The 21,877-nt window shown below is 38.7% G+C and overlaps 2 protein-coding genes across 3 annotated transcripts in view; one reads left to right on the top strand and one right to left on the bottom strand.

The window, feature by feature from the left end:
• The window catches only part of RFX3 (regulatory factor X3), a 124,765-nt gene that overhangs the window by 41,412 nt on the left and 61,476 nt on the right, over window positions 1–21,877 (top strand). The window lies entirely within an intron of this gene.
• Window positions 5,828–14,571, bottom strand: LOC135291208 (E3 ubiquitin-protein ligase Topors-like). Its single transcript, XM_064405236.1, has 3 exons — window positions 14,493–14,571; window positions 8,895–9,019; window positions 5,828–7,669 (listed from the first exon to the last, which is right to left on the bottom strand). The coding sequence occupies exons 1-3, from the start codon at window positions 14,569–14,571 to the stop codon at window positions 7,013–7,015; spliced, it is 861 nt and encodes a 286-aa protein (XP_064261306.1). The 3' UTR covers window positions 5,828–7,012.

Below are 21,877 nucleotides of genomic sequence, written 5' to 3'. Positions count from 1 at the left end.
CCAGATCTTATTTCTGTAGGAAATATCTCAGGACTCAATTGTTACAGTCAACAGTTTCAGTCCTACAAATGTGTGAATAATTCATTTTGTGCTGCATATTGCCTTTTCTTGCCTACTGGAAATTACTGCTTCAGAGATAGGAAGGTTGATGAAGAGGATTGGATGGTTGAAATGGCAAAGAGGCATATTAAATATAATGAAAAATAGTGTGGAAAAACAGTACTGAATTTAAAGATTCTCAGCTCTTAGACAAGGATCTTTAGTGCATGGGCCAGGATGCCTGAGAGTTGTTTTGGTTTTTCTAATCTAGAGATTAGATAGGGAATGAAACATCTACTGGATATATTGAGAATTTTTTTCTATGCTTATGTCAGTGAAATATTTAGGACATGCAAAACAGTAAATGGCTATATGGAGGTAGATGTTAATTTTGTGTATATTATTACATTTGAGAGCTGAAGAGACTCAGTTCTGCTGCTAGCTCTGAATTCAGCCCTCTAACAAGATCAATATAATCACTCATTTATCACCTATTATAGGGTTGAATTCTAAACATTCTAAAAAGGGGTGAGAAAAACAAGAGGATTAGGACATTAGTTGCATTTTGAAGAAACTGGTTATCATCACCTGAGATTTATTTATCACGTTGTACAGCACACGCCTTCTGTAATGATTTTGCACTTTTCCAAATCAGTAAATCTACTCAAGCAGCATAATAAGCCACCACAATTTGTACTAAAATGAAGTTAGTAAGCAGCCAAAGTAGAGTTTCCATGGACTAGAATTTCTAGGATTAGCTGTAGCTTAGCAACATTCTTAGTGTATTAATGTCTGTGTAATTCACATGTTCATAATGGTATTTCAGAAGCTAATGTAATTAAGGTAATATTTGAATTTCATATTCATTCATGACTGTAACATAATAGAGCTACATTGTTTTATCAGTTTATCTTCAATTATACTATTGGAGTTTGCCTAATAACATCTTCATTAACTGAATTTTAAAAAGTAAGTTTCATCAGTTCAGTCACTGTAGGGGAATTCTTAAAGTGGTACGTTAACTTAATGGTCAGATAAATATGATCTAGTATGAGAGAGATAACTAATCAAAGCATTTAAAATGACATGTGGGTAAGAAAGATCATGCCGGTGATTATATTTTAATCTTCCATTACATTTCATTAATTTCAGATGTTTCATGTTTTAAAAAAATTTCTGCATACTACAGCAAGAAAGATCAAAAAAAAGCAAAATTAAATAAATATCATATGGTTTCAAATTCTCTGTAGGTATCAGTCAGTATCAGTAGTCATGAGAAGACGGGAAAAAATTCGGTTATGGATTTCTTTCAGGCATGCATTTGGAGTTAAAAACCATCAGGTGTGTGCAGTATTTCTAGTGGGTGCTTGTCATAAAACAAGGATTGGTGTCTCAGCCTATTTTCAAATATCTCTACAGTAGCTAATTTTATTTTTATGCACTTGGCATTTAAGGTTTCAGTAAGTTTAAAGACTTCAACTTCTATGCCATTAACTGTTTAAGTCTGATTATGTAAATAACTGTTTTGCTTTCTTTATACTGCTTCTGTAGTTATATCATTTAGATACTATGGCAGTAGTGGTGATGGGTATCATAGTTAGGAAGTGTTAATTTCTTATGTCTCAGGTTTTCTTTGACCTTGCTTGAAAACATGCAGACCCCTGTCCTGGTTATTTTTTTAGTGGAACTGGAATACCACTATACCAATGCTAAACTGGAACAACAACTAGACAGCATTCACTGTAATAAAGATTTTTCAGAACCTTGGAGTACATGAACAAGTTTTTTTTTAACTTAAGGGTAAGACAGAACACATTTTGGGAAAGAGCAATGCTTACTAAACTAGTATCTCTAGATACTAGTTATTGTAGAAAATGTATAGGAAGTATTCTTAAAACTGTGCATTATAATATACTATTTACCTAACTTTCCACACTATAAAGAATGTGTAAGAGAGCCATGTGAAAAAATCAGTATAGTACCTCATTGTTACACCTTGTGTGTGTGTCTTTTCTGCCACCCTGTGGGCCTATTTATTTTTTTTCTAGAATGAGTTCTTCCTTTGTTTCCTGGAGAGGAACAGTTATGTTTTTTCTTACATGGATTTTTATGCAGTTGTTTTTTACCATTTTTGTTTTCGGAGCTGAAGTTGAACAAAACTCCTCCTAATGTCTTAAATTCAGCATGAACTCTCCTAGGAACCTGATCACTTCAGTTTCTACTATCAATGACTGGAATTTCTCAAGATTCTAGCAACATGTTTTTTCTTCAGCTCATTTCATAGCACATGGTGTCAATTTAAGAAAAACTATGTTAAAAATGGCCAGGAGTTTCAATTTTCAGATTGACAATGTGGTCTCTTCCTCTACCTGGACGCCATTCTGTATGGACAGTTGACTGTTACAGCAGTTTGTAAATGGAAGATGTTTTTGGAAAATCATGTTTTGTGCAGGGGAATCAATGAGTTTGTGATAGCAGACACGAAGGAAGATAAAGCCAAAGGTGAGGCCTTGACTATAGCATGGAGGATTGAGAAAGCATGTTGTAATAAGCATGTGCTGTAGATGGAGATGGAAAAGGAACAAGGCATTCACTACAAGAACAGGGAAGGAAAAGTTTGAGAATGATTGCAGCACAGATAGGTTTCCATAAAAGATAGTAATTTTTAGTTTTTGAAAAATATGTAGTAAAAACTAAGATTTCATGAAAGCTCTAGAGGCAGTGACTTCTGTACATTAAACAGTTAGAAAAATGAGGAAAGAAAGTACACTTTTCATTCTTTTCTTCCGGTATGTTCACCACCCCTTCCTTTGCCCTTGCCTTCTCCCCTTTTCTGCTTTTTTTTCTTTTTCTTATACTTTGCCAGACAAGAAACTGTGATAGAAGAATGCAGTGAAAGAAGAGAGTTTTAAAGCTGTCACTTTGTTTAAGTGTCCTTAAAATACATCCTTTAAAAACACTTTAGGTTTCTCTTTGAATATGAAATTAAATAAAAATTGCAGTATTTTCCATTTTTTTGTGGAATAAAAAATATCCAGCCTTTCTAGTCTAAAGGTTGAAAAATGCCACATAAAGTTTAAATTTGCAACCATTATTCTTGCTGTGATTTTTAAATTAATTTTTTTATACAGAGTGATTATTTACAATAAAATTCTAGATATGATAATAAAAAAGAATATATTTGTTTTATATATCAAATGCATAATTAAAATAATACAGGGAATTGTTTATTAAAAATAAATTGTTCTAGTTTTTATGCCTGATGTGTTCACTCTTTTGTAGAGACTTATTGTTTTGTAATAACATCCCAGTTTCCAGAAAGGAGAAAGGTCAGGGGTGGAATGAAGTTTGAATGTAAAATATATTTTAGCTTCTCCAAAGCTTATGTTGACATAAACAGGTCTAGGTCTTTATGGTTGGTGTTTGCAGTTAATTAGCTTTCTCTTCCTTAACAAACAAAGCAAATGGAGTCACAAGACATTTGTTACATTTTCTGTCACTCTAATAATAATTTATGTATTTAACTGATGCAGGTTCTTCAGTTGTTTTTAGTGCTAACCTTCCTACATTACATATAATAGAAGTGATAAGTAAAAGTTGCAAAACATATGTGTTGCAAGAGAAAGCATTATTGACAGCTGCATTCCTCTCTACAGAAAAAAAAAACAAGTGTGTGGTGGAGCATAAGGAATGTCCTAAATGTATAAACCTTAACACTTCAAGTTTCAGAAGTTAGCTTTGAAAAATGATTGCTACTTTAGATTGCTTTTAGTATGGAAACAGTTGTTTAAATATTACTTTGAAAACAGTGTTTTGTTGATTTTAGTTGGTTTGGTTGGGTTTTTTTGTTTGTTTGTTTGTGTTTGTTTTTTTTTGGTCAGCAGTATCGGTAATGGAAATTACGGAGAAATAAAAATTTATCTTATACTCTGAAATAACATTTTACCCCATTTGAAATAAACCAATGTCAAAACTGTCAAATCCAAATAGGTAAAGTGGAAGACACAGGAAAAGAAACTAATATGCTAAAAACATACTGTTTTAATGGGAAATAATGTAGGACTTGTGGTTATCTTTTGTGAGAGATGGTTATGAACTACAAAAATGTGTTTTTCTAAATGGAAGGCTTATCTCTAGTATCTGTCATGTCTGTTGAGAAGGAAAGAAGATCCAGAAATAAGGGTGTTAATCTGGAAACTTGCAGTCTGTTCTGTGTGTTGCAAATTCTGTGTGTGTGGTCCAGAATTAATTGTTTACACCCACATACCTGAAGGTGTTCACAAATCTAATTCTTCTTAGCTGGTCCTTAGTCAGAGTTTCTAAGTATTAAGGGGTTTTTTTGGTTGTAATATTTTTTTTTCTTTTTTTTCCTCAAAAGTGTGAGATTTTTTGATGTATTGAGGGTTTGCGCCTTGAATTTGTTGTGGAATTTAGAAGGAAATGTCTAGGACTTAAGAGATACCTGTCTTGACTTATCTTTTTTATTTTTTTACTACTTTTTATATGGACTATTTTTCAATCGGACTGAAGAGCTTTTATCTGAGGAAAACAATATATTGGTATAAAATTGACATATCCTAATCATCAGAGAAGAAATGAGGCTAAATTGAGTGCTAAAATTGTTTAGCATCTATCAGTCTCCAGAAAAATGTTTTGGAACTCAAGTGTTTTATTCTTTATCTTACACATTTACTTCACAAAGATTGATCCTTATCATTTGTCAACGCAAGAATGTAAATTGCTAAAGTAATTTAAAAGGAGATTGATTTCCTGATGGCTTTTAGTCACTACCAACCACTATCTGCAAACCAGTCCTTGCAGTTGTGTATCTCCCAAAAGCTTGCTGAGGTGTACTGTGTTCCATCCTCTAGGTCATTAATGAAGACATTAAACAGTATGGATCCTTGTAACTGGACTGGCCACCTGCTGAACTTTGTGCCACTGGTCACAACCCTCTCTTGTTAAATTCTGTTCAGAACTCTTTTGAAATGTGGGTATCAGCAAATACTTGTTTCAGAACTTCACAGACTTTAGTATGCATGCTTTCTAGTCCTAAGAAGTCACAAGTGGAGCAGGCTCTCTCTCGGGCCTCAATGTTGCACTTGTATGCTTATATAAAAAGACTCACAGGACATACTCGAAGTTTTGTGGGCCCTGGTTCACAGACTGTTTCATAAGGGTTGCATTACAGGTATTGCTGTGAAATTCTTACTATGTGTGTTAGGCTGATTATAATCATAATTCCTGTTTTTTTGCAAATCTCATATTTCAGCAACATTTTTTTATTTTCCTGTAATGATGGTTTCATTCCAGATGACACTATAGTACCAGGTTTCAGGTGTATCCCAAAGTAACTGTATTGTGGTTTTGAGCAGGAAAGGAGGGGAAGATACTAAATCTTTGGGACTTTTTGACACATAAGATTGTAATTATCCAAATCTGGTTTTTTAAATAGATTAGATTCAATCCATTCATTTACTTTCACTTTTCTTGCCTTGTGCTTTCATCGGTAGTAGTATTCTTCCCTTGGCCTTTATGTTGTATTATTAATTTATTAGCTAATATTCTAATTTACTTGAAATAATGAGTGAAATTATATAAATCCTCCTCAACTTCCCTTATTTCTTATTTTCAAGCTCTGTCTACAGCATGTGGCAATAAATTGCAAATCGGCATGGGTTTTAACTTTGAAAACAATTAATCTCAATAAATTGCTGGTAGAGACCAAATATCCTATAAATCTGATGACAGAATCAGCTCTTAAGCTATTATATTTTATTGAGGTTTTATTGTGCTTTTGTGAAGACCACTTCATGTTCTCTGGTCCGTGAGACATGTTGCAGATGGTACAGTTGCTATTTGTCTTGTTTCAGAGTCTGTGTTTGTTACTAGTTATTACCTTCTTCCATTTTGTCAACTGGTTTCTGGCTCTAATAAAATAGGGCTTCAAATAATGTGCTGCTTATCCTAAACTAAGACACAACTGAATTTTCTAACAATTTGCTTATCATGAAGAAACATCAACATTCATGCAAAAGTTAGACAATAACTTTGAAGACTGAAATGATGAAGTGCTAATATATTGTGACTTTGATGTAATATATTAACTCCTGAATGTATTCTTATCTGACATTTATTGCAGAGTATGCTAACAGTAACAGCTTAATTTATGACAGCTTGATAAAGGAAGTAAACCCTTATTTACTTGAGGTCATATTCAGCTTTTGCACTTTGTGTACTACTTGTGTACATATTTATGTTAAAATCATCCTTTTCTTCAGTGATACATATCTCTTGGGATTTTCTTGTTGTTTGTTGTTGGGTTTTTTTCCTTTTACTTGCTTAGATATATCTAGAAACTTACTAGCAACAAAATCCAGCTTCTTGTTAACCTATGCAGATTATCTGTATAAGACAATCTAATAAATGGCAAGGAACATTGATGTAAAAAAAAAAAGGAAAAAATGAACCGTGGTTTTGGAATGCAATTTGTTACAATATCTGCAGCACATAGGAAGTTCTCTTAAGAAGACAAGACTGAAATTCTTGAAAATATTAACATGCCCCCTAAAAACTATCACAGCTTTAGCTCACTCCTCCTTTTTGCCCCTGGGAGCCACCACGACTCATTTTAAAAGACGCGGAATATCATGGTTGGACCCCAGGTGGGAACTAAGCACTATGAAGCCTCTCACTCCCCTCGCCCAACTACTGCCTCCTCGCACCCATCCACTGCGGGGGAGAAAAGTTAAACTTCATCGGTTAAGGCAAAAACACTTTAATAATTTAAACAAAGTGTAATTTACTAGTAACGAAAAAGAGCGTCCACTATTCCAAGGGGTTGTAAGAGACGCGTGCTCCAGGAGGGCTCCGGGTGTTGATTCCAGGTGCCTGAGGGCCGCAAGCCGCGCCCCCCGCATGTGCAAGAGGATGGCAGGTCCCCGGCAGGGCGGGTCGAGCGCTGCCCCGCAGCCTATCGGGCAGAGGTGTCAGAGGCTGCTGGAGCTCTCCCTCCGTCCGCTGGCGGCCGCCCCCTTCTCCTGGCAGCGGGATGGCGCTGGGGCCGCGGGCGCAGCCGGTAGCGCCAGCGCGGGGCCGTGCGGAGCGCGCTGTGCGCGGCCGCGGCGCTCTGCTGGCAGCCGGGCGGGCCGAGCACGTACTCCTGGTAGTCGTCGTCCGCCCGGACCGTGTGCAGGATGCGGCCGAAGCGCTGCCTGCAGAGCGGGCAGTGGGCGCGCAGGGCGGCCCACTGCCGGATGCAGGCGAAGCAGAAGGTGTGCAGGCAGGTGTCCACGTGCGCCGCGTTGTCCAGGTCGCCCAGGCAGATGGGGCACGGCCCGGCTGCCGCTGCCTCCCGCTGGGCCCCGCTGGAGGCGGCCGGCGCGGCGGAGCCGCTGTCCTGCAGAGCCTCCGCGGCCCCGCCCGCCATGGGCTGCCGAGAGACGGGCCGAGTGCCGCGGCTTCTGTGGCGCCGGGAAGCGGGCAGCAGAGAAGGCCCCGGAGCGTGGGCAGAGACGGGGGACAGGGGCCTCCCGAAGGGCCTCGGTGTGGGGCAGAGACGGGGGACAGGGGCCTCCCGAAGGGCCTCGGTGTCGGCAGAGAGGGGAGACGGACCTCCCAAAGGGTCTCCCTGCAGGAAAAGGAGACTTTACTGGAAAATGACCGAGCAGCCCCTCAGCTGCCTTCGACACCTGCCTCCCCCTCCGTTTCGCAGGCAAGCTGCCCCCCATTCCAGGAGAAATCTCCCTTCCACACTCTTCCCACAGCCAGTGGGGACTCCGCTGGCCCGGGTACCTGCGGGAGGCGTCGGGAAGGAGGAGGTGGCTGGGAGCCCTCGGGGATGCCAAGAGCCACAGCGCACTCTCAGGAGCCAGGACCAAATGCACTGGCTACTGAAGTGCTGTGAGTTTATGGCTGTTTGTCCCTCAGTGATAACACATAATTCTCTGGGCCTGCACCACAACCCGCACCTGGGGAGGACAGTAAACACCCCGGAAGGGTGAAAATCTTTGAATCACAGGATGTTTATCATGTTGTGGTGGCTTTTTGAGCTGAGATAAGCATGAGTCTCTTCAGATCCTGTAGTGACTGACTGTTTCCCTTTAGTGTGAGGACTCAGCAACAGGCAGTGCAGGCAGGGAACTGTTGGTCCCTGTGGAGCACTCTGTCTTGGCTCTTCGAAGATCTGTCAGGGCAGAAGGACCCCCTTGCTTGTGGTAAGAAAACTTCGGCAGTGGAAAGTAAACTCTAGAGGCCATCCCTTCTAAACCCCTGCTCAAGCAGGGCCACTTAAGAGACAGTTGCTCTGGTCCATGTGCAGATGGCTTTTGAAAATCTTAATGATGGAGATAGTGCAAGCTGTTCTAGTGGTGTTTCAACCTCGCAGAAAAAAAAAAAAGTTTTTCCTGATATTCAGTAAGGACCCTCCTCTATTTCAGTCACAGGATGCAGAATGGATATCTGCTCCATTGTGGACCTCTCTGGGTTGCAGGGGTGCAAACTGTGTCACCATGTTTTTTTCCACAGGGTTCAAGAATCTCTGTTCCAGCACCTGAATCGCCTTCTCCCCCTCCTTCTTCTAGCCTTGATGTCTGCAGGGCTGCTTGTCTTTCTCAGGTGCTGTTGAAAGCACCTTTTACCCTGTCTTGATTATGTTATCACAGGGGCACTGCCACCATTGGTGTTCAGCTCAGCTTTGGTCAGCAGTGAGACTGTCTTGGAAGCAAGTGAAAGTGGCTCTCTTTGACATGGGGGGAGTTTCTGAAAGCTTACCAAAGCCAACCCTGTAGCCCCACTGCTACCCAACTGATACAGGAGCCCAGAATTGGACACAGTACTCCCAAGTGTGGCCTCACCAGTGCTGAGCAGATGCCAGTGATGACCTCCCTTTTCTTGTCTTCAGTACTTTGTGTAATGCTGGGGATTTTTGTAGCAAAATACAAACTAGCTTCTTTCAAGGGGGTAAAATGCAGGATGGAACCTGTTGTGCGTATACATGTACATATCAATAGTTTAAACATGAAAGTGTTTCCTTGGCACATGAATTGCTCAGGTTACATGGCATCCAGCTGTAGCAAGGTTAAGTTAAAATATTTGGTGTTTTGAAGATGGTTCTGTTGAGCAAATCTGGACTATCTTAGAATTAGTTAGAGACAGCAACTTTAAAAATAACTTTATAAATTTTTTTGTGTTGTTTTTAGATGAGGCGTGTATATGTGTATGTAAAGGTTGCTAGTTATTTCTTCTGTCCACTAGTTCAGGAACTTATTTCTGTTATGTCTGCACAGAACTTCCTGGGTTTTTCTTTTTAATATTTTAGCATTCTGTGTAACGGCTCATTATATTCATGGCATGTAAAAAACATGGAATTTATTTATATTTTAAAACAAATTTCTGGTCCTAGAGCAAATTCTTAACAGAAAGATTTTAAATTTGTCATATATACCTTGCACTGAGAACTTCAGACACCTTTCCTTTTATTGTGCTGTGTCTTGTTAGGTGGTAGTTGTATAATAGTTTTTTTGTGTGCACCATATCTAAGTGAAAACCATGCAAATGCTGAATTGTTTCTGTTGATACAAAATATGGCACATTTCAAAGTGCAAAACTAATGCATTTTTAAAGGTTTGTGTTAGGTAGGAGTAACATGCAGGTAGTCTTCTGCAGGGTAGAGAACTTTTGTACAGGAGCTTGAGGATAGTGGGAAGGTGTGAGGAGAGATGGGAAGGGATAGAAGAGAAAAACAGCAGTTCTTGCAAGTATCACAAAACTCAGTTAAGGTTACTGTTGTGGCATCCTCTTATTCTAGGAGATACACCATCTCTCTTCCAGTAAAAAAATTAAAAGAAGGGAAGAATATTTCCTTAATATTTTGTTAGGTGTGGTGTGTGATAACTGCAGCTTGCCCTGGTGTTCTAGATTTGTGTAATTTTTACTTCATAAGGAAATTTCTGTTTTGCCTGAAGTGTTCAAACACTGTAATTGAAAAAAGTAACCAGTATGACTGTCTGCTTCATTGATTAGTAAACAGCCTTGACATTTCAGATGTGAGTAGACCATTTAGATTGTGCTTATTTGCAAATATATTGTGAAAGTATAGAGGATATAGCAGGAGCTGGAACAAAATCTGTCCGTTTTTCAACTCCTGTAAGTATTGCCACCGATGTTATTTTGTATTTGGTGTGAGTTAAACTTCATTTTTTGTCTTGCCATCTCAAAGCAATTGAGGTAGTTGTGTCATTGTCTTGATTCACCAAAAATGGAGAATGACTTGGGGGCATACCAGTTTTGGACATTTTAACTGAATAAGTATTTTAATTATGGGTAGAGCTCTGTGGCCTTCTGGGTTTTTTCTTAGAATGAAGATAAAATAAATATTTAGTTATGTGGGCAGTGTTGCTTACATAGAAATAACAAAATCTAGCAAATCAATGTTGACTCAGTTACAGAGAAAATAAATCTTGCAGTAGGTTGGCACATTTTTCTACTTGGTACCAGAAACTTGGAGTACAATGTACAGAATTAGAGGAAAGCTGCTCTTTACCAGAAGTAAAAAATCAGCTCTTATCTAAGCACTACTGATATAGTCAGTGTGATACCTGTCAGTTCCTCTCAGATATTAAATGTAAATATAATAGCTGCATTGGCGTACGTGCTGTGAACAGTAACACTTCAGCAAACTTGTTTAAAACACAGCTAATTTTGTGGGGTCTGACAGGCAAGTTTCATTTGCAATCAAGGAACTTGCCTTTACAATGATTGATAGTTTTTGCTTGCTTTGTTGAACTGTAGTAGTACTACCAGTAATATTTGTCTCTCTGTATGCAAAAGGAGTGAGTAGTTGAGATCAGCTCAGGCTTTCAGCTCTTCATGCTACAGTTGTTCTAAAGGTACAAAAAAAAAATCAGTACTGATTTGTTTTGTGGGTAATGTAAGGACTATTTGCTGTGAAATTGTAGACAGACTTGGAATATTAGCTCTATAATAATAACACTTTTTTATACTTAAAGGCAGTACATGTTTGTTTATACAGTGTGAGTTCCAAATGTTGGCATCAGGGTCCTTTCTTTGTATGTGAAAAGAAGCCAGCATAGTAGCACCAGTGTAATTTTTGCAAAGTGAGAAAGAGTTATAGTACAGGATGAGGCCTTAAGGAACAAAAGCTGTAAGAAATTGCAGTAGGAGTTAAACAGTTTTTTCCATAAGGATAATAAGCCTACTGCTGTAATGCTACAAGGATGTGAGCAGTGAAAGAACAAATAATTTTTGTGTCTCTTAGCTGGAGATGGGGAGGTATCATGCTGTAATCCAAGCCAGGCAAATAATAATGTGGTGTATGCTGAAGTTCATTCTTAGTAAGGCAAAGTTGTGTGAACTAGGAAGTATGCTAAGTTATTTCTTAAACCTGACCAACCATTCAAATTAAATCTTACTATTTCCACCTGTCAAATGGTGGAGAAATTAGTTTCTTTTTTTTTTTTTTTAATCTGAGTGCTGTCTTTTCATCTGTTACTTGTGAAAATGATGTACAGATCCAAGCTCTTTCTTAATAATAGGAAATTTTCTTACCTGAAAAACCTGTATCTTTTTTCTTACGTATAGTGTTTTAAACTTCATCTTCCAGTCTGCTTGCATCGTTTTTGGGTTGCGCTATTCTTTTGTGTACAACCACAGTGGATCAGATACAGACTATTGAACCTGGAACCATACTGTCAATAACTGTCTTAGTTTGATTTGAGTTCGTTCTTTCTTGTAGTCAATTCGTCAGTTGCTGCAGCGAGTCAGTATGGGTTTTTTTTCGCTTTTGTATGTACAGACTTCTTAAATGTAAGTGAACCTCTCTGTAGAAAACTAAAACATTCCAATTTTCCTATCTTTTCCTAAAATCTTAGCTCTTTTGATACCTGGAAGATAGCAGTAGGTAAGCAAGAATGTCAATTAAGCTGAATATTGGTTTATAATTTGGTAACTACTGATTTGCTTGATTTTTTTTCCCCTTATCTGTCTAAGAAGAGATAAATGAGTTATGGGAACAAGGCTGTTAGTTTTTCTTTAGGTTGAATTAAGAAATCTAAGCACTCTGCTTAAGTCTCTGTTTTGTTTTGGTTTTTAATGAAGGTTTAGGTTGTCTTAGAAAAACTACTGGATTACTGATTTATTTGAGAATTATAGTCACTGTGCTACAGCATAAGCATAATCTTTAGCATTTAGAACACAAGTCATCTGGAAATTGGCCACTTCTAAGATTGAGTATTTAGGGAGGCTATCTCAGAGAAATGCTGGTGATCATATTTATTACTAAAAGTATTTCGATGTTTCTGAAGTTGTAAAGTTATGTCATGAAATTAAGGAGGCAATTTACCTGTGAGTCCTTCTCCAGGAAATTATATGTATCCAAACTTCTTTTAATAAGGCTGAACAAATCCCTTCTGATCTTCTCGTCTGCCTTTCCTTCCACATCAAATATAATGGCTTTTTTATTTTTTATTCTTTTTTCTTTTTACCCCCTTCTGTGGAATCCAAAGATGGATAGATGGATAGAGCATTTCAGATGGATAGAGCATTTCATTACCTCCAGTCTAAAGTCTGGAACTGAGACACTTGCTGTTGCAGTGAAATCTGTTGGTTGTCTTTACTGCAAGGATATATCAATCTACAGTTCTATGTTCTTTACTCCAATTGTGTCTAAATACTTAGTAATTTTTATCATGTTAACACTTAATATGTGTTACAGTGTATTGTTGTTTAGGGAGATCAGAAAGACTCATCTGAAACAAGTTAAAATCATACATAATTAAAGTTATCAGCACAAATAAAATATATGAGAATATTTTTTCTACTACTATTATTAAAATAGAGAGCGCCTAATATGCTGGGATTTTTACCTTTTAAAAATCACAGATATAGATTAAAACATGTTCCACTGTGTGTTCTTTAAACAGTTTAGTCCTTGCAGATTCTTTTTGCAATATAAAATAAAGTTGTCAAAATATCTTGAAAGATGAATGTTCTGCTGTAGCAAATGCTGTCAAGACAGGAACACTTTTAAGTAGTCTTAGGAAGAGAGAGGTATATTGTCCATTGATACACAAAATATATCAGATTATGGTTTTAGAGCCTACAAGCCTTCTGATAAGTCAGAAATACTAAGCCACCAATTTGTGGTTGGTCTAGGACCTGAAGTTATTAAAATGCTACATTTTAAAAAAAAATTCCATTGTAAGTTCCATATTTTCATGTTCCATGCCTTTGTGTTAATTATTTGATTTCCTAGGTCTGAAAGTTTAATGTCCTTGAAATAATTTCAGAAATTTTTTTTCAGTTTAGGGAGTTCAGAGGATGAATCTGCCTGGTGTTGTACAGACCATTATGAGCAAGCTATGCTAAGTGTTCAGGGCTGGTTGAGGCTTCAAGCTGGAGTTAATTACTCTGATGCTAAGGAAGAGTTTTCATGACCTGCCCAGACCATGCTGCATAATTCATGGCTGAATGTGATCAGTACCGAAGCTTTACACTGAAGCATTCACGAAACTTGGTTCTTTCTTCATGGCTTCATTGTCAGTGCTTCTGACAATGCAAAAGCACTGCATTTTATTCTTTGGAATATTTTTAGGTTTAAGTATGGTTTAAATCCATCTGGCACCTAAATCCCTTGCAGGTGCTCAGTGACTTCCTCACCAACAGGATGGGGGAGACAATCAGAAGGGTTATCCTTGTGGTCATTTGGGGTCAGCTGTCCTGATTGTGTCTCCTCCCAGCTTCTTGCACACCCTACTCACTGGTGGGGTGGTGCAAGAAGCATGAAAGGCCTCAGTTCTGTGCAAGCGCTGTTCAGCAATAAGAAAAATATCTTTGTATCATTTGTCCTGTGTTCAGCAAAAAACAAAATTCAAAACCCAACCCAGTACCAGTCACTATGAAGAAAATTAACTCTACTCTAGCTAAACCCAGCACATTCCAGCTCTTATTTCCTGGCATTTACATCATACTCAGGTGCCATACTACTTGGTATGACCTCATTAATCACAACCCACTTTCCATTTGGTGTAATAATTTTCCATTTGATATAATACACAGCATTCCCTTAGTCTGAGAACCACCTCAGCAAAGTGTTCATAAAATGTCTACAAAATATTCATTGAGTTTATTTAGTCCATGACTTTGGGCTCCATCTGTTCTGGTGGTCATTTGGGATAGGGGAGGTGGTGTGTTGCATGGAGTAACTGGGCACCAAAGTCAGCTCAGGTCACGTCCTAGCTGTACTGGAGCTGCTTCTTGTAAGTCTTCTCCATTGGTTTGGATTGTTAGTGTCATGGTAATTCCTATAAGATGCAACTCAGATCATGGCTTACAACAACAGTTTAAAGGTATATCCATTAAGAGCTATGTCCCTCGTCCTTTTGGGCCAGGTTTTATGGTTTAACATTGCAGTGAACTCCTTCACTTGTTTCTACCTTGCCTACGAGTGAGGATTTCCTGCTGTGGTCCACCATTAACCTCCATGGGCTGCAGAGAGACAGCATGCCTCACCATGGTCTTCCGCAAAACAGGCTGCTAGGCAATCTCTTGCTTCCCCTCTTCCATCATGGGGTACCACCCACAGGAGACAGTTCTCTACAAACTTTTTCAGCATGGGTCCTTGTTACAGGTTGCAGCTCTTCGTGACCTGCTCCAGTCTGAGTCCCTTCCACAAGGTCCTTCAGTCCTTCAGAAAGAGCTTTGTGTGCTCCACCATGGGTCCCTCACAGGGTCACAAGACCTGCCAGCAAGCCTGTTCCATGGTGGGCTCCTGTCTCCTCCATGCATTCATAGGTCCTGCCATGAATCTGCGCCAGCAGGAGCCTAGTGTGCGGTCCCAGCTGCTTTCAGTTATCAATCTACTCCACCTTGGGCTCCTCCATGGACTCAAAGTGGATACGTGCTCTTGCATGGACTCATCCTTCTGCTCAAGTTCTCACTGCTGTTGCAGCCTGTCCACTACAGCAGCACAGAAAATTGCCACAGTGCCAGCTCAGGCACTTTGCCATGGCTGTTTTCAAAGTGCTCTTGGGCACAGCACAGTGAGGTGATCAGCAGCACAGTGCTGCAGTGAGCAGCAAAAGCAACAAGTGGCCACTAATGAGCATTAGTGTCTGATATTCAGTCAGGCAAGCAAGCCCCATGGCAAGCACAGGAGCCTGCTCTTTACTAGCTAAATGGCATTAGTTGTAAATTTGATCTAGTACATTTGAGTCAAATCTGTTGTTATCTTGAACCCTTTGTGCTTCACATTGGCCACCAAAAAGGATTCTTATGAATTAACCCCAGCTGGCAGCTAAGCCCCATGCAGCTATTCACTCTCTTCCCCTGCCACTGGGATTGGGAAGAAAATTGGAAAAGTGAGAAGACTCATGCGTTGAGATAAAAACAGTTTAATAGGGAAAGCAAACGATACACACACAAGCAGAATAAAAACCAAGGAACTAATTCAGTGCATCCTGTGGGCAGGCAGGTGTTCAGCCATCTCCAGGAGAACAGGGCCTTATCACACATAATGGTGACGTGAGAAGGCAAATGCCACTGTTCCAAATGTCCCTCGCTTCCTCCTTCTTCCCCCCACTTTATATGCTGATGTTGCAGGTGTGTCTCCACCCAATCTTCTGTGCACCCCCAGTCTCCTCACCAGCATGGTAGTGTCTAAAGCAAAAAAGGCCTTGGCTCTGTGTAAGCCCTGCTCAGCAATAACAAAAGCTGCTCTGTTTTATCAACCCTGTGTTCAGCACAAATCCAACACGTAGTCCCACTCGAACAACTGTGAAGAAAACTAACTCTGTTCCAGCCAAAATTACAGAATTTGTTTTATTCTTTTTTTAATTTTATTTTATTTCTTTTTTTCTTTAATGAATCCTCTTTCAGTAGGAACATAAACATGAGTAAGAATAATATAGGATAGGAGGGTAGTTTGGGAAAAAGGCATAAGGATAAGCAAGGCTTGTTTGCCTATGCAGCTGCTAGATGTAGAATGACAGATGTAAATGAGAATTATGAAGTTCATCTGGACACTTTGTGTCCTTATCATCTTCTACATTCCCTACCTGTTGGCATCTTAATTCTTTTCTAATTGCATTGCATTTCAGAATTATCTTTCATTCCCAGCACTTCTCCATTTTATGTGGACACCATACCAAGCAGAGTCCCAGTTGCAGCTAAGGTGTGAATTATTGCAGTGATTATTACTGGATAATTTGGGCTGTTCTAATATTTTGAGAGACCCTGATCAAATCTCCAAATTTCAGGGACACATTTTTATATGCTCTACTTCTAGTCTGTTACAAGCTAAGAATCAAGCACTAATCAAATACACTGGTCTTTGGGTTTCTTCTAAGGGTTGATACCTATTTTCAGACATCTTTCCATTCATCTGTTTTCTGCAAATAGTTGCAGACTGTGGCACACAATCCAATATGATAAAATACTGTACTTCTGATTTATAATTCATTCTTTTTAGGTGTCTGTGTGTAAGGTGGATAAGAATTTAATTTTTCTGTTTTAGGCAAGCGGTGTAATGTCTCAGAGCAAGAATAAAATGTTTCACTAATAGACCTTCTCAGTACAGGGAAGGAAAGTTCCAAGGAAATATATGCTTCAGATGATGTCTCAGTCATTAGCAAAGTAAAATAGTCACTAACTTGTCTCTTGACATGCATGATATACATACTTCTCTTACAAAATAAACTTGCAGGTTGAGGAAGACAGGAATAGGAGAAACTGGTGAGATTTTATCTGTTCCATTCATTGTTTAAGTAGATTACATATAGTTATCCCTGAAGTAATCCTGCAGATATCCCAGCTATAAGACTATTTCCATGTTTCCCCGGTCAATATAGAAAGGATTTGTCTTAGCTTGCTTCTTTGTTGTAAGGCAGTCTAGTCCTTACTGGTGACAAAGTTACAATATTCTTGTTTTTATGTCTTTATTCCTATTCCTTGTACTTTCGTAGATAAAAGACAGCTGTAGCTTCTGTATTTAGTAACCAAATGGATTTTGCATTTGGCCAAGAAAGCCATTGTGACTTGAATCAGCAACAGTGTGGCCAGCAGGAGCAGGGCAGGCATTGACCCCCCATCCTCCGAACTGATGAGGCCACACCTGAAATCCTGCGTTCAGTTTTGGACCTCTCAATACAAGAGCATTGAGGTGCTGGTGCATGTCCAGAGAAGGGCAGTGGAGCTTGGGGAAGGGTCTGGAGAATAAGTCCTATGAAGAGCAGCTGAAGGAGGTGGGGATGTTCAGCCTGGAGAAAAGGAGGCTCAGGGGAACCTTACCACTGTCTATAACTGCCTGAAAGGAGACAATGCAAGATGGGGGTCAGCATCTTCTCCCAGGCAACAAGTGACTGGACAAGCTGAAATGGCCTCAAATTGCCTAGGGAAATTCAGGTTGGATTTTAGGAAACATTTTTTTACTGTGGTTAAATACTGGAATGGGCTGCCCAGGGAACTGGTAGAGTCACTATCCCTGGAAATGTTCAAACAATGAGCAGACTTGACACTTTGTGCTATGGTTTAGTGGCCATGTCATTGTTTGATCAAAGGTCAGACTTGGAGGTATTTTCCAGTATTAATGATTCTACAATTCTGTGATAATTTATCATCGTTTTTCAGAGCCTAAACCTGAGATGTTCAGAATATACATCTCCAAATAACTTTCAGTGTGTCAACAGTATTTTTCATTAGGATTCTCAAATCTCAGAGCAGTATTCTGTATCTTAGTCAAGAGAACAATATCACATAGTAGAAACGGGAGTTGCAGATAGTAAATGTCCAAAACTTGGTATATTACTGCCAGACAATGTCCAAAACTTGCTATATTGCTGCCAGACAATGTGATACTTTTTTAATTTAAACATCTACTTAACATGCACATATAAGTACATTTTTCTAGCATAAACTTAGTTTTGTTGTGTGCTACTATCAAAACACTTTCTGTGAAAAGAATATAAAATTTTAATTATACTGTAATGCAATACTTCCAGCAAAAATACAGAATTTCACCTAACTCAAAGGTGTTGTATACACAGGGTGCCATCACACAGTTATCCACTTACTGTAGTATGTATACTAGGCACTTCAGTTAAATGTTGTGGGGCTTAGGATTATATATCGGTATCAATGCTGTTTGCATGAAGATCACGTCAGGTATTTGTGAGCCTCTAACACTGTTTCCAGTGTTTTGAACTGCTTCAGCTTCTCAAAAACTGAAATATTAAGATTTATGGATCTTAACTAAAATAACCAAAAGTTTAGCCGTTTGGAATCTGATAGTTTTGTGAGGTATGGATTTTGAAGCAAACTGCTGTAATTCAGAATAAGGGAAAAGATGTCTCTCCTCATTTTCTTTTCTCTTAGATGCACAATCTTGCATTAGAAATGTTGTTCTCTAATTTGATGTAGCAAGACAGGATCACGCTATTTAACCTTTTATTCTGTACATGTTCCAAAATTTAAAGATATTTTAGTATTGGACCACTTCTGGTTTCTAGACTGCTCTAAATAGCCCTTTAAGAGCTTTCATCAGTTTTTGTCCTAAGCCTTCTTTCCTATCCAGTGGCTGTAAGTTCTAGTTTGGCAAATGATATTGATGATAACCTGAATATGATGTGGTAGGCTGTTATTGGGTGAAACCTATGTCTCTCCCTCTACATTATCTTTTTTTTCCTCTCCTTTTTTTATTTTTTTTTCTTAGTTGGCTTCCCCTGTCCCCATTCATAGGGGAATTGTGGGTTGTCACCTGTCTCACCATCTGTTTAACTGCTGCTAAGGTGATGGGTGAAGGAAAAAAACTACCAACACAGTCATTGGGGCCATAATTCTGGCATGAATTGTTTCCTTCTTCTTGTACCTGGTGAAGAAATAGCTAACTCTGAAGCATTTGAAAGATGTCAGTGTGTTAATAATACCATAACTTTTAAGTCTTAAGTTATGAGATGGGCTAAGGCAGACCTGACTCTTTTCAGTGGTGCCCACTGTAGGTACAAGAGGTGGTCCTCTCTCTACCTGAACCAAGGCTTTTTCTGTGAGGCTGACCAAGGATGGGCACAGGTTGTCCATGGGGGTTATGGAGTTCCTGTTCTTGGCTGTATTCAAAAATCACCTGGACATGGTCCTGGGCAGAAGGAAGGGTAGGTAGCACTGCTTGAGCAGGTCCCTTCCAGTTTCTGGGACTGTACTGCCATTTGGTAAAAGTCCTGTAGTAAGAATCACAAACAGAAAATTTGTGACACAGAGGTGACACATGGAGAATGTAAGCTATTTCCTCTAATACTGCTCAGCCTGTTAATAAAGTAGATTTTTCCAGCTATAATGTTTTTACTTTTTCATTTTATGTTTTGATCTATTGAGTGGTCAAAAGAAATATAGTCTCCATTTTGACATCACTTTTAGTCCCTTTATTTCATTATTATCAGGTACATGCTCACTCTTTTGATGAAAGGACTGCAGCACAGTATCATACTAGAAGGAAAAAACCTACCCAAACACCCACAACTCACTTCTGAAACAACCTAGAGATCTCCTTTCATAACTGTATAAATTATGCAGAAACAAAAAAGTTGTTTTGTTCAGGTGGTTCTCCTGCTTTCATGTTCTTCCTCAAAAAGTTATCAAAATACATTTTGTTGTCAATAATTTTGAAAGGTGTGAAGAAATAGCATTATACATGTTAGACTTTATAATTAATTCTGCTGTTATCATTAGTGCCCTAGAATAAGATCTTTGCTCAAACTAGAAATTTCATTTGGTATTGTAACTATCATTCTGCATAGAGATATTTTTGGGAGATTGTGAACATGCTCATTCCAGCCCATGACAGTTATGCTCATATAATAAAGACAGATACCTCAGTATCTGAAAAGTATCTTAGTACTATTAAAGATGGATAATGCTTGACTAAGTGTGAATTAAAAGCCATAATATACTAGACTTAACAGTGTAAATAGCAACTTAGAAAGCACACTAAACTTGTAGAAATGTTCTATAATAAAATTATTTATCAAAACTTATTTCTGGTTAAACACTACAGAATACCATCCTGACAAGAAAGTCCCTGTGAACTTCATCCTAGATTGTTTCCTGAAGACATTTTTACTTCTGAGAAAAACAAACTATAAGGTTAGATAGCTTATGTCCCTCCATTGATGCCATTCAGTCATGTTTGTTGTCCCAGCACATCACTGTCATCTTAATAAGGCAATAGTCCTGCAAGTGCACAGAGGTCTCTATTCCTCATGTTTATTTACCATGCTGAGTGTGAGGCCATTGTATGAGCTTTTCAGAGAGGCACTTCAGAATGCTGATTTCTGAAAGAAGATCTGTGTGGCTTCCTCATAAACATGCCTTGTAGCCACCTCCTTGCTCATATGCACATGCTTGAGGTGACCCTGCTTAAGCCTCATTTTTTGACTATGTGTTGCCTTTCATTCATGTCACCCCAGGCCTTTGCTTGTTGAACCTGTCCACCACTCCTTCACTGGGCTGCTGGAAAGTATTTCACTCCCCATACCACTCCTTGCTCCAGTGTCTTCCTACCAGGTCAGCTATCATGCTGGAAGAAATATCTCTGCCCCATTTAATGAGGCACATCTCAGCTCTCCTAAGTTGTTAACCTCAGAGAAGGTCCTATGGTCATAAGACCAAAGCCCTGTTGCCAATTCCAGTTATACAATCAGGTGTTTACATGCAATATCACTGCCCTTTTCCTCGCATCCTTTCACCCAGGATGAAGGAAAACACCTCTTGGACTTTTCTACTCACAGACTTTCTAGTGGACAAATGAATGCTTTAGAATAGCACAAATGGAATTCTTTGATGGTTTACTAGTTTTCTCACAACAGAATTTTTGAGAAGCTTTAGTCTGTAAGTGAATGTAATCTTGGTGCTAGTGTGTATTAATGGGTAAGGCTGCTGGTGTGTATTAATGGGTAAGGCTACTGATTAAATTTTCCAGCAGGAGAAGATACAATTCTGATGGTTTTGAAGGTAAAATTAGTAAGTATTTCAAAGTGAGAGTGTCATGAAATAGTCATTCAATCTAAGCGCCTATGTGCTGTGAGTTCCTGACAATACGGGATTTCATTATGACTGTTGTTGACTAGTACCATTCCTAGGGACTCGCTAAACTGATCATCAAGACAACACTTTTTTATATTCTGAACTTTCTTTGAAGGAGTTACTAAGAGTTTCTACTTGCACAGGTCTTTTCCAGAGTGCATCTCTGTATCTCACCCTTCTGTTTGTTACTCTTTTGCAGGGTTTTACTACTCAGAAGTGTATATATAAGTCCAGAGAGGCAGTTTCTAAACTTCATTCTGTGCCATTCAGTTAACTGTTACTCCTCCATAAATCTGTGAAAAGTTTAAAAAAGAGTAAGGAAATTTCTATTACTAACTGCAATATTTAGCAACTAGTACTAATACCAGGCATGGTCCAGCTGTGTACTTTGGTATTCACAAGAACCTTGGGAGAAGACAAACAATCAAATTGTGTTTAGTAAGACAGTGGGATTCTAACATGAAAATACATCAGTATCTAGAAACTATTGTAATATTCTGTTCTTCCTCTGTGAATGGCTTGAGTAATCTGTCTTCTGCTCTGGAGTAACACAACACAATTATGAAGTCAATTATTAATGAAATTTTTGTTTATACAAAAATTGACAAGGAATGCTTATGTGAAACTAGTGTATTACTGAAAACTGTTTCCATTTATACTCTTGTTCAGGAACCAAGTATTCCGTATTAATTGTTGAAACAATGTTTTGAGTTTTCCTTTATTGTGAAACACATTATGTTGCTGCAAATTC

This window comes from Passer domesticus, chromosome Z (genome assembly GCF_036417665.1).
Source record: "Passer domesticus isolate bPasDom1 chromosome Z, bPasDom1.hap1, whole genome shotgun sequence".
Lineage (NCBI taxonomy): Eukaryota > Metazoa > Chordata > Aves > Passeriformes > Passeridae > Passer > Passer domesticus.
Note: the sequence above shows the minus strand (reverse complement) of the source record. Positions and strands in the feature narration are given on the sequence as shown.

Excerpts from the sequence above, each read along its gene's own strand:
- LOC135291208 (XM_064405236.1), bottom strand. The coding sequence starts at position 14,571 with ATGGTGAGGCATGCTGTCTCTCTGCAGCCCATGGAGGTTAATGGTGGA. Across the intron at positions 9,020-14,492 it reads AATCCTCACTCGTAGGCAAG|GTTCCATCCTGCATTTTACC; the intron begins GTAGAAACAAGT and ends TACGCACAACAG. Across the intron at positions 7,670-8,894 it reads CTGGCATCTGCTCAGCACTG|GGAGACCCTTTGGGAGGTCC; the intron begins GTGAGGCCACAC and ends CTTTTCCTGCAG.